The sequence below is a fragment of the Nycticebus coucang genome, chromosome 14 (assembly GCF_027406575.1).
Source record: "Nycticebus coucang isolate mNycCou1 chromosome 14, mNycCou1.pri, whole genome shotgun sequence".
Classification (NCBI taxonomy): domain Eukaryota; kingdom Metazoa; phylum Chordata; class Mammalia; order Primates; family Lorisidae; genus Nycticebus; species Nycticebus coucang.
In genome coordinates this window covers 17,518,089-17,531,246 of record NC_069793.1, presented here as the reverse complement: position 1 = coordinate 17,531,246, position 13,158 = coordinate 17,518,089, and the positions used below count along the sequence as shown (strand labels likewise).

Genomic DNA, 13,158 nt, shown 5'->3' with positions numbered 1-13,158 from the left:
AGGGTGTCTCAAAAACCATTTATCTCTTTAATAAAACACTCCCCCCAAACATTAGCATTTTTATTATTAGAAACTTCCCCCCCCTTAAGAGAAGAGTTAAAAAAAATTCTATTTTGTTATTACCCTTCTTTGTGGATAAATATCAGCGTCCGCTGTTTATGAAGTTGCTGCTGCTGCAGTTAGAAGGAGGAGGAGTGGGTTGGGGCTGTGGAAAATCTCCCAGGCCTGGAGCGAGGTGCTCCTCACCCCACAGCACCGTCCTCCACCCTCCCTTGGATGCGGGCAGGCCCGTTATGTCTCTAAGCAGCCAGCAGCTTCATCTGTGAGACGAGAGATTCTATCAATCCACTGATTTTCAAACTTGGTTTTTAGCACTGGACCTCTTTCTTTCAGCACATTCTCAGGCCTATCTCTAGACAAGTCTCTGCAACCTCCCCTGCTGCTCCCATCAAGAGAGGAGAGTTCTTCCCACCAGAAAATTCCTTCCATAAACGGTTGTGAGGATTGAAAACTAAATGCTAAATTCAAAAATTCTGTGCCCGAGGAGTAGGACCTCATGCTGCTCCATGAGTTTATTTTTTTAATGTGGGTTTGTTACTTGAGAGATAGGAGTTGGTTCCTTCAGCCCCTGGTTCTCAAGCTTTTAACAGCCATCGGAATCACCTGGAGGGCATTTCTGCACACACCGTTTCTAATCCCGACTTGCATTTCTGACAGTTCCCTGGTGACAGTGCAAATCCCTCGACATTTCTTTTAATGTTCTTTATTTCACTTTAAGCTGGCAGGTGTTTTTCCAGCCTCCAGTATGTGTAAAGTCCTCTGCTAGGGGCCGGGAAGGAGGAGGGAAAAATAAAAGAGATGGGGCCCATCTTTAAGTTGCAGGTGCTGCAGATGGTTGGGTTCCTTGCCCCCTTCTTGCATTAGGAGAATAAGCTGTTATGGAAATGAAAGAACATTTATGTTATGAATGCAAATAAAGTTAGTAATACTGTTGAATCCAGGGCCTTATACAGGGAATGTTCTCATACATGTCTGTTAGACAAACAAAAATGATGTAGTTAAAGTAATGGAGAACAGATTTGATGCTCTTTATTGGTCTGTTTGCATTACAACTGCTGTATATCTGGAAGTGTTGGGGGAAAGGCCCTCATTTCTTCTGGCCGCCTGGGAGCACAGGTCAGTCCAAAATTAGTTCTGTGAGCATTCTGGATTGGCTGCTCCACGGGGCAGGGGGACCCAGAGGGGTTCTGTGTCAACTCTGAGTTAGTTTTCATGAAGAAGTGAAGGGCTGGCATTTAAAAATGTCTTCTGAATTCTCATTTTTAAAGAGAAGCCAGAAATCTGGACTTTTATGAGAAAGCTCCCAATTTTAAAAGAGTTGGCAGGAATTGTAAATTAAAAAACAAATGTTCTAAGGTTTAAACAGAACCCAACTACGGGATGGCTTCAGTCCCTGATGCCAGTTTTCAATATCTGGAATCCTTTGTGAGGCTTCAGTGATGGCAGATGGCGCCATCTGAATCTTTTTATAAAAGTGCAATTTTATTCTAGACCAAATGTGAGGAATACTGGCCCTCCAAGCAAGCTCAGGACTATGGGGACATCACTGTGGCAATGACATCAGAAATGGTTCTTCCAGAATGGACCATCAGAGATTTCACAGTGAAAAATGTAAGTAAGAGGACAAGATGGGTAGAACTCATAAAATTACCATATATTAATATTGGGGTGATACTTTTAAGGTTGATATTAATTAGTATGTTTTCTTTCTTTCTTTCTTTTTTTTCCTTTTGAGGCAGAGTCTTATTTCACCCTAGGTAGAGTGCTGTGGCGTCACGGCTCACAGCAACCTCAAACTCTTCGACTTAAGCGATTCTCTTGCCTCAGCCTCCCACGTAGCTGGGACTACAGGAACCTGCCACAGTGCCTGGCTATTTTTTGGTTGCAGTTATTGTTTAGCTGGCCTGGGCTAGATTTAAACCCGCCAGCCTTGGTGTATGTGGCTGACACTGTAACCACTGTGCTACGGGTGCCAAGCCAATTACTATGTTTTTTTATGCATCGAAAAATATTTTTGCTTTCATCTTTATAAAATACAACAATCCATATCCACATCCTCTCCAAGATAACTGCTTAGCTTTAGTTTCTTGAGGGGAATTTCATAAGTTACTCCTGAATAAATGCATCTGAAGAGTATTCAATAACACTTTCCTTCCACTTGCAGGTGACTTGTTCATAGATTTGTTATCACACACCATAGGCTTTTGGATTATTTGGTTGGAAATATGGCATCAGAAGGGGTTATTTACTGTTAAGAGCAATTTATAAGTTACATTAAGAGGATTCCAGGGCATGAGCACATGGCTTCCTTTATCTGCAAAATTTATACAAATAAATCCAGTTGAGTTGTGTAGGCATTCTAGAAAGTCAAATTTTCTTTTTTTAAGGGTCTTTGAAAAGAGTGCCATGGAGTGATGTGATAGCTGTTGACGGACGTGTAAATTGGCATAACCCTTTGTCATTTTTATCAAGGGCCTGAAAACATCCATTCTCTTTGATCTGGTACTTCTAAATCTGAGACTCTGTCCTAAAGAAATGCAAGAAAAGTCTTGTTGTTTATAAAGGTGAATCTCAGCATTACTTATAATGGAGGGAACAATTTGGAAACCAGGTAGATATCCAGCTTTTAGAGAATGGATAGCTAAACTATGACTTACCTGTGCTCACTGTGCTGTTGTTAGCTATTAGACATGATGGATGAGCAGAGATTGTAATTACCATGGGGAGTTGTTAGGATATAATGTAAGAGAAACATACCAGGAGAGGAAATTTTATGCATGAATAGTGCATAGAAGAAAAGCCAGGAGGTAGATTGATTGGAGTTACATCTTACTGGGGCTTGGTGGGTTAGGTTCTAGTTTATGAGAATTATCCTTGAAGATCCTGTAAGTCTGGATAAAGTATAGTATAAGTACTAATACCTTGCTAATTACTGTGTCTCTGTGGCTGCAGCTGAATTAATATTTCAGTCCCTCTTCTGGAGAATCTTTTAAAACCATCACCCCACACTGATCTGGCCTTCTACATAAAGCAGTTCATGGCAGTTGAAAAGCTCGTGAAATATGCCAGGCTTATTTCTATAGACTTTGCCCATTTAAACTGACTGGTTTCTTTTTGGTTGCTTTCACTGTTTGGGGCTTACCCTTGTGGAGGGGGGCTGTGGGTGGAATTGTACATGCCTTTAAAAAAAAATTGTTATTATTGCTACTATTTTTATATTATATTATTATATATTTTATATAATATTTATATTATATATTATAAAATATGTAATTTATTATATTATTATGTATTATATTTTATAATAATTATATTATTATTGATACTATTTTTTATTAACCAAACTCTAGACTTTATTCAGATTTCATGTTTTTCCCCTATAGTCTTTTCCTATTCCAGAATTTGATCCAGGACACTATATGGTATTTAGTAAAATATCATTTTTTAATTACACAAAATGCACAAATACATTTTCCTTTTGAAAAATGAGAACAAAATAGCCGGGCGTTGTGGCGGGCGCCTGTAGTCCCAGCTGCTCGGGAGGCTGAGGCAAGAGAATCACTGAAGCCCAGGAGTTGGAGGTTGCTGTGAGCTGTGTGACGCCAGGGCACTCTACCGAGGGTTATAAAGTGAGACTCTGTCTCTACAAAAAAAAAAAAAAAAAAAAAAAAAGAAAAATGAGAACATCTTACAGATAAAACTGACAGTTTCCTTTGACCCCCACTGCTAGCCTGAGTCTCTTTGCAACTCTGCAGAGATAATACCAAGAAATAAAACCTCACTCACTCCCTCTCCCTTGACACCCCCCCCCCCAATCTCTCACAGCTGGTTTCTTTATTTGGATGAATACTTTTAGTTAAATTTGTGACAGTTACGTTTACTTGTGATGAGGTCTCCTAGTACCCTCTCCCCCCTGCTGTGTTCTAGCTCTTGGATTTTGAAAATTCATTGCTCTTGTAATGAATATACATTTTTAAAAAATGAGCTACAAAGGGTGGTTGAAATGCTTAAAAAGGAGATTGAAATGCTTGAGGTCCTGATGTAGGTCCCATGGGTCAGCTCGGTCCCCAGAGATGGGTGTAATGAGCATAGCCGAGTCAGGGACAGGACTGGCCGTCGCCGGCCTTGGAGTTCTGGTAGTTGAAGGTACGTGCTTTGGTCCCAGGTGGGAAACCAGTCTGTATAATAACTAACTCTGTTATGGCAGGGTCCACTTTCTACTATCTTTCAGATGTTGAAATGGCAGATGGTTTGGGGGGCATCCTTTCTCAAACTCCTGTAATTCTAAATATTTACTTGGGGCTTGCCAGTTGCCTGTCCTGTGGAGGGTATGGGGCATGAGAAGGCATTTCTTGCCTGGAAGACTCTGATTATCATGGTCGTATTTGTATAAATTATTTTTGGCTTTATGGTCAATGACATTCCCAGGTGGGACTGCGGAACGGGGTTCACGTGGCTTTAAGGAGGTGTTGTTGGCAGGCAGCTGTGGCTGGAGGGAAAGAGTTCTGAAGTCAACATCAGAGGATGGGGGATGTTTGCTGCTTTAGAAATGAGTGTTGGGAAGTCTCTTCTCTGCATCTCCACTGCCTCATTTTTGAAGGGGGATAATAAACCCTCTTTCTTGGGCATATTGTGAGCATTTGATGGGCAGGATAATGTCTGTGCAAGCACTTTATCACGTGTCATGCAAATGCAAAATTCTAATTGTTAGTGGTAACACTCCTGGTTAGCTGCCTGTCATCTGTCCTGTGTGGTCCCATATTTAGGCCCTGCTTGGTTTTTTTTCTTTCTTTCTTTTTTTTTTTTCTTGACACTGTCTCATTCTGTCACTCGGTAGAAAGCTATGTTAGCGTAGCTCACAGCAACCTCAAACTCTTGGGCTTAAGCCATCCTCTTGCCTCAGCCTCCCAAGTAGCTGGGACTACAGGTGCCTGCCACAACACCTGCTAGTTTTTTCTATTATTTATTTATTTATTAGAGACAGGGTCTTGTTCTTGCTCAGACTTGTAAGCTCAAGTAATCCACCCTCCCTTGAACTCCCAGAGTGCTAGGATTACAGGCTTGAGCCACTGTGCCTGGCCATTTGGTTTTTCTTTTTCTTTCTTTCTTTTTTTTTGTTGTTGCAGTTTGGCTGGGGTGGGTTCAAACCCGCCACCCTCGGTATATGGGGCCTGGCCTCCTACTCACTGAGCCACAGGCGCTGCACGACTACTTGGTTTGTCTCGCCTTTTTTTTTTTTTTTTTTCCTCTTATTCTTGGATCTTTTAAAATGTATTTCATTTTTTTTAATTGACAAATAATAATTGTACCTCTTCCTGGGGTGTACATGATGTTTCCATACATATTGTAGACGATGATCAGGCAGGGAATGAGTTTATCCATCATCTGGAACATGTATCATTTCTTTGTGTTGGAAACATTCCACATCTTTCTACCTTTCGGAAATCAGATGTTAGTGTTGTGATAGTTTTCTTGCAACGAGATCCCTTGCCTTTTTGGTGTTTTAGGCAGACTTTCTCTCTGAATCTAACCTCTTTTCTTGGATTTTAGATCCTGACAAGTGAGAGTCACCCCCTGCGACAGTTCCATTTCACCTCCTGGCCGGACCACGGTGTCCCTGACACCACCGACCTGCTCATCAACTTCCGGTACCTCGTTCGTGACTACATGAAGCAGAGTCCTCCTGAGTCACCAATTCTGGTACATTGCAGGTACGCATGCAGGTGGCCTATCGTATGGGACGGATTTTAGATGTAATTACCTATTTATGAGCACCTTACAAAAGCAGGGTGTAAGAATGCAACAGGCCATTTAGAAATTGGAGAAAGGTTCAGATTAGGGACTCTGGACTTGCTCCCTAAATTCCGAGACTGTAGAACAGGGGTTGGCAAACTATAGCCTGTGAGCCACATCTGGTGATTTTCCTTTTTTTATAAATAAAATTTTATCAGGATACAGCCAGGCCCATTTTTTACACATTGTTTATGGTTGCTTTTCTGCTACAGTGGCACAAGGAGACCCTCTGCTATGCAAAGCTGAAGATATTTACTCTCTGGCCCTTTATAGAAAAGTTTGCCAACCTCTACTCTAGGACAGTAAGTTAGCTCTGAAGCTAGAGGATTTAATTGAGGACAGAAGAAGGGTGAGGCTTTGTTGCCCAGGGGGAAATGAATTGATGAAACTTGGCATCCTGGGTTATGGGATTGAGGTTTAAGAAGCTTTAGCAAGGTGTTTTATTTGTGATGTTTGACTCAAAAAATAAGTTTGGGACTTGGGCACAAGTCCCAAGCTAGTGCTGTCCAATCTGCTGAGGTTTCAACTGAGTGAACGTTTGTTGCTCTCAAAGCAAAATAGTAAAGGAGAGCAAGATGCCTGCACACCTGGGGAAACTGGAGAGGCTCCTGGGAGAGGCGACCCACTGCAACCTGCTTATTTTATTTCCCTTTTCTTTCAGTGCTGGGGTTGGAAGGACGGGCACTTTCATTGCCATTGATCGTCTTATCTACCAGATAGAAAATGAGAACACTGTGGATGTGTATGGGATTGTGTATGACCTTCGAATGCACAGGCCGTTAATGGTGCAGACAGAGGTAAGGCCAGGATCTGAGGCCAGGATCCAGCCATTTTTATTTAATAAAAGGTTACGTTGTGTCACACACTTGGGTTAAAATATTTTACCCTCCCAGATCTTTGTGGCTCTTGGCTATGAAGTGACGTTGAATTTTTTGCAGACGCGAAATTGACTCGGAAATAAATTACCCAACACAAGTAACACAGCAACAGCGCTATCAGTCATGGAACCACAAACTGAGATATTATTAGGATTCTTTACCTTGCCTCCTCTGACTTCTCAGATATGCTCAGGAAGCTTCTGAACTTTGGTTTCTGGATTTTAAACTCTGAAAACTGATATTTTTCACTCTTTGTTTCTAAGAAGGTCTGACCATCTTTAAAATAAGCTAATGACACAGTTTTATCAAATATTAGTGATATGAAATAGCATAATGCCATTTAGGCATTAACACAGCATTTTGTCCTTGTAAATGTTAAAGAGTATCAGTTATCAGAGCCTCAGAAAGATGGCTCACCATGTTAATACCTATGGTATAATTTCTGTAAGATTGTCGGATTTGGCTTTCCCTGGGATGTCACTGGAAACCAGGGTTTCTGAGGTTGGTTTTCAGTAGAATATATTGGGAAGTAGCCTTCCTCAAAAGGGCAAATGTGCCTTGACAAAAATGAGAGCAGAATATTAATGTTGCATCAGGCTGTCACCCTGTGCCTATTTAGAACTCTATGAATATGTGCTGTATTTTTGAGTCTAGCAGGGAGTGTTCTGGAGGCCTGGGTACATTATGTGCTTTGGGGTGAACTCCACAGTTGTGGTGGAAAGACTGAAATTTACTTCCTTTGTTGGTCAGAAGAGAGATTTTTTTCCCCACTATAATTATGTAGAATAGTATTTCTCAGTCTTTTATCCTTTTTTGCAAAACACAGAAATTTTAAACCTGCCACCACATTCTTTTCTCATCTTTAAAAAAATATTTTGAATACACTGTTTATTAAAACATTTAACAATATAGGGCTAGATAGAATGTATCTCTCTCTTCTTTTTTATTAAACCCAGTCTCACTTTCTGGGTTCAAAGCAGCCAATGTTTACAGTTTGGCAGTGTCTGGATGGGCCTCCTTACATGCCTCTGTAAAAGCACACACATACACGTGGAGTGTTTTAGAAAAAAAATGGATCCTGTTTTATATATAATACTCCCCTGTGATTTTCTTTTCTTGCAGTATCAGGCACGTCTTTCTGTGTCAGCACATATCCCTTCTTTCTCTCTCTCTCTCTTTTTTTTTTTCTTTTGCAGTTTTTAGTCTGGGGCTGGGTTTGAACCCGCAACCTCCGGCATATGGGGCTGGCGCCCTACTCCTTTGAGCCACAGGTGCCGCCCATCCTTCTTTCTCTTTTTTAATGGCTACTTGCCAGATTATTGTTTTTTAAATTTCATATTCAGATGAGGGTACAAACAATTAGGTTACAATGTTTGCCTTTGTTGGGTAAAGTCCCTGTTTAGTTGTGTCCTGCACCCAGGAGGTGTGCCACATACCCTTACATGGCGCCCATTAAGTGGGAGCACACCCATCCCCCTCCCTCCTCTCCGCTCCTAACTTGAATTGAAGTTTTCTCTTGTGTGGGTGTGTATAAGTTCGTCTTCTGGCTTCATGTTAGTATTGAGCACGTTGGATACTTGCTTTTCCATTCTTGTGATACTACCTGCCAGATTCTAATACTTCTGCCACCACGATGGTCCCCATCCAAATGTACCTCATCATCCCCCTTAATTCACCTCCTTGGTTGAGAATTGCAATGTAGTCTCCTTCTGCACAGCCTCACAGGTGAAGACACCTTGTTGGAGCTTCCCATCATTTGAGTACGTGTGTGCATTATTTCTTCCACCACATTCTTCCTTTGCCCTTCAGCAGAATTCTGGTGCTTGTCCTTGGGGTTGGGGTGGGGAGTGTGCCCTTCTGTTTGGGAATCACTGATGAGGCAAATCTTGCTCTCTGTGGTGTCAGATTTTGCCAGAATGTTGTTTCCTTTTGAAACATGGTAATTTGCACTGTGAGCTGTTGGGTGGATGGAGCTTGGGAGCGGGGTCGGGGATGATCTGTGAAAATAATTTGGGTGCTAGTCTCTGAGACCTGCAACCATTTGCTTTCTCTTTCTTTTTTTCTATCAGGACCAGTATGTTTTCCTCAACCAGTGTGTTTTGGATATTATCAGATCCCAGAAAGACTCAAAAGTAGATCTCATTTACCAGAATACAACCGCAATGACAATCTATGAAAATCTTGCACCCGTGACCACGTTTGGAAAGACAAATGGTTACATTGCCTAATTCCAAAGGAAAACCTTCCTGGAGTTAACCGGCCCATCGTACCCACAGCAAAGGAGCATGCCCCAATTTGACATGTTTTTATATGTCTAGTATCTTAATTCTTTGTTCTGTTTTGTTAGAACTAATTTTGAGGGTGTGAGGCTGCACACGTAAAACATGGCAATGAGAAATTGGGGACGTCAGCGGCTGTGGATGGGTGGTGAGCAAATCAACTGCATTCCTGATTGCCAATGGGGTGGGTTTGCTTTTATTTTCTTTTTCTTGAGAATTGTGGAACATCAGGAAAAATGAGCTATGATTTTCTTTTTCTTTCTCAAAACAGGTTTTTTTTTTTCTTTTAAGAGACTATTTTATATGATTCACATGCTAAAGCCAGGATTGTGTTGGGTTAAATATATTTTAAGTATCAGAAGTCTATTTTTACCTACTGTATCTTGGGATCTAGCTGATGAAAAATACCTAATTGTGGATGATTATTGTGTAGGGAGGGGTCTGTGGCACCTCTTCCGAATGGGTTTTCTATTTGAACATGTGCCTTTTCTGAATTATGCTTCCACAGGCAAAACTCAGTAGATGTCTCTATTTTTGTATCGAATCTCATAATTGGAATATGTGGAATATGTAAACAGTAGTTTAGCATCAGAGGTTTGCCTTCTCAGTAACATTCCTGTTCTCATGTGCTTGGAGGAGGCCTCTTTGCTCCCGAATCCGCTTCCCCTACCCCCTGTACCTTTGTGCTTCAGTTTTTCTCCCTCCCAGTTTTCTCCAAAGACGCTTCTGTTGGCAACGGTTTCAGCCCATTGGTTGGGTGAGAACAGAGACTAAACATCGGTGGGTGGGAGTGGGAGAAGCAGAGGAACCCTCTGGGAACACAAATCCTTTTCCTGTCCTTGCTATATCTTTTTCTTTTATTTCTGTATTTGCTAAGAAGGATTATTTAAAGGTGCAATATGTGACTTAGTGATTCATGATGCTCTAGGTTTTTAGGAATGTTTTACTCAGGTTGGCATTTCATTTTATGTATGTGTGTACGTCCGTGTGTGTGTGAGTTGAATAGTGTGGCGATCTGTGAACACTTCAGTGTGAATTCAGTGTCAGATTAATCCCTCTTCCCCCAAAGTCCACTGGCTTTAGTTTCTTATCTGCAGTTGACACATATCGGAATCTACTGTGTGTCTATATACACGGTATATATATATACTAAACTCTCCAGCACAGTCATTCCTAGGAATTGAGGTGTACAAAGTTTGAATTTGTATCAAAGATGTAATTATTATTTTTAAAATCTCTTTTCACTATACTGCTGCTGTAATTACTTTGGATTTTTAAAAAACCTATCGATTAATTTTTTTGTTGTTGTTATTTTGCTTCAGGTGTGTATCCACCAAGAATTTCAGAATTTATGTGGGTTTATTTTATTGGTACATGATATGTAAACTTCTCAAGGCATTAACGTGAAAGGATTTGTTTCTTTTTGTTTTATATTGTGGCTCAGGTTATATTTTGAAGAAGTCTTGACTTTATCCTCCAGTAGACAATGAAGTATGCAAGGTTTTATGAAGGAATAACCAAGTCCTGGAGTCCTGTGGCCATGTCCCACAGTACTGCAGCCTGCTGTCCACAAACAGGACACATGTGTCCTCTTAGAATGGGATTGAAGTCTCCTCCGAGTGCCCTGGTTGCTGGTGACCTCTGCCTGGGAGCCTGTCTCCCTGTGCTGCCACGATCCTCACCTCACCGGCACTTCGACAACTGACTGGACACATTAATGGGCATTTTAGGTGATGAAAGGTGAATGAACCATGATGAACTTCAAGCCCCGATGTGGTTCTGGGGTGTAGTACTGTATGTTTTTTGTCCCCCCCTTCCCTTTGAGGTACTGAGAGGATTAAGAGATGGGGTCATGGTGGTGTCATGTTTTGGGAAGAATCTTCTCCAGTGGAAATTGCACTTTTTTGCTGAATCTCTTGCAATTTTTGGTAGCACACAGTTTGCCTAGTGTCAGGTCCTTAAAGGAATGGGTTGGCCAGCCCTGGTCAGGTCCTCGTGACCTAACTTCAGAGGGGTCTCGGCTCTGTAGGTGTGAATGAAGGAAGCCACGCTGTCTCTGGGGAGTTGAGAGAAGCTGGTCTGGGTAGACTGTTTCCTTCCAGACCCTCCTTTCACCCGGCTCAGCCCCCAGCTCATGCAGATCTTGGAGAGCCCCATAACTTTATTCATTTAGAGGTCCTCATTCAGGCAGCAGTTCTGTGGGCCTTGCCCCTTTCTTCTTTAATTTGTTTGAAACCATCATGATGAGTGTCTAGATGTCAACTCTCATATGGATCCTAAGCCCCCCCCTGCCCACACTGCTGCCATAAAGGAGTCAGGAAGGGACTTGTTCCTAAAAAATCCTTTAAGAGATTAGCATCCTTGAAAAGATGAAAGCAACATGATTTAAACATTGTATAAAAATGCAAAGCATAGCAGCTCTCCTCCCTTCCAGCTGGTATGGGCTTGGGAAGTGGGCAGCAGCCTTGGCTATCCAGGGAGGAAGTCTTATGGTGGAGAGGTCTGGACTTCCAAATGGGCAGGTCACATGAAGGTCACGATGTTTCCCTGAGTCCTGAAGTGGGCTGGGGCCAGGGCTGGTGGGGGTGGTGAGGGTATTCATAGCACGGTGCTTGAAAAGGGAAGATTAGTGTGTAAATATAAAGGACGCACAGGCTGGGGGTTGTTCAGAGGTAAGAGGTAGGTGCTTCTGCGCTCCTTCAGACCTTCCCAGCAGCAGCGAACTAAGATTTGAGGAGACCAGTGAGATAATGGGAATGAGGTGAGCCTCGGCTCGGTCTCTGACAAGGGCACATGGAAAAGGAGCCAGTGTGTCTGGCTGTCAATGGAAGGACCTAAGAATGCTGGCCTGTTGGTTCAGGAGATTTGGTGGGCCATCGATTCCTTCTCCCAGGAACAAGGACTCCCTGCCTCCAATGTTGAATTGAATGATGATGGACACCAGCAGGAAATGACATTTGGTGTTGACCATCCTGTGACCTCCAGCCCACCTTGCTAATTGACTTCACTGGAATTGCGCTTCGTCATGTCAAAGGCCCCCAGGAGTGACGGTGGAGGTCACCTATGCAGCTGATCTTGTTTGTTTTTTCATCTGGGTGCAAAAGCCTGGTTTTCTTTTAAAGTGCTTGATCGTGCTTATTGAGCAAAAGTCTTAGTGACTGACATTAATTCGCCTCCAAAGTCCAAGTGCTGGGTTTTCAGACTACTGTGTAGGGTTGTGTGTTTGACATACTGTAGCTTTTTCTCCCCAGGGGGCACATATGAATAGGACTTGTTGATGTGGACTCTAAACTGTAATTTTCTTGTAACTATTTTGGAATGATGCATATTTCTAATGTTTGTTATACTTGTACAGAGCATTGCTGTTGGTTGTTTTTTTTTTTTTTTAAGGAAAAAATGGCCTGAAAAACCTTTTTTTTAAAGTCTTACCAATACCAAATATAAAAAATGTCAATGCATTATGCCTTGGTTTCTTTCTTTTTCTCCCCATCTTACTTAGTACCCCTACCATTTACTGAGCAGTTTACCAGCCCGCCTTCAGCATGGGCGTCCTTAACAAAAACATGTTTCCCTTTGGGGTTTTGCACACGGCATTACTTTTCTAGGCCTGTCAATGAGTCCCACAGACTGGATAGTTTAAACAACAGAGATTTACTTTCTCATAATTCTGGTGGCTGAAAGTGAAAGGGCGGCACTTGACCGGCAGAGATCTCACAGACCATTAAGGTCTTTATTGGTGAGGGAGGGATGCTGCACAGCAGCACCAAGGAGGAGAGAAAGGGGGGGGGGGAGAAAAGAGAGAGGAAAGGGGAGGGGAGAGGCGGAGGGGGAGGGGGAGAGAGACCGAGAGGAGAGGGTGGGGGGGCAGCGTGCCCCTTCATATAAGTTCGGTTAGGGGAAGTCTTAGAATGGTGTCGGAATGGTAGAATAGCCAATAAGGAGTTCTTGCTCTGGCGAGAAGAGCCGTTAGGGGCAGGCCGTAAGTTTGAAATTTTCAGCAGGTGGCTGTAACTTTAAGAGTGAGACAGCTGGTCTTGTTCGGTCAGTCAGTCAGCCAGGAAGGGGCTTTCTGGGGAGGGGCTTTCTCTGGGGCAATTACCTAACAGAAAGTCTGAGATGAGTGTGTTGGCAGCTTGGCTTCCTCTGAG

General features: G+C 42.4%; 1 protein-coding gene across 1 annotated transcript in view; it reads left to right on the top strand.

The window, feature by feature from the left end:
- PTPRJ (protein tyrosine phosphatase receptor type J) overlaps nucleotides 1-12,468 on the top strand; it is a 172,347-nt gene extending 159,879 nt beyond the window's left edge. Inside the window, exons 22-25 of the mRNA XM_053561756.1 lie at nucleotides 1,552-1,671; nucleotides 5,611-5,771; nucleotides 6,515-6,650; nucleotides 8,801-12,468. Of these exons, the coding sequence (XP_053417731.1) occupies nucleotides 1,552-1,671; nucleotides 5,611-5,771; nucleotides 6,515-6,650; nucleotides 8,801-8,959 (576 nt within the window). The 3' untranslated portion in view covers nucleotides 8,960-12,468. The remainder of the gene's footprint in view (nucleotides 1-1,551; nucleotides 1,672-5,610; nucleotides 5,772-6,514; nucleotides 6,651-8,800) is intronic.
- The last annotated feature ends 690 nt before the right edge of the window (nucleotides 12,469-13,158 follow it).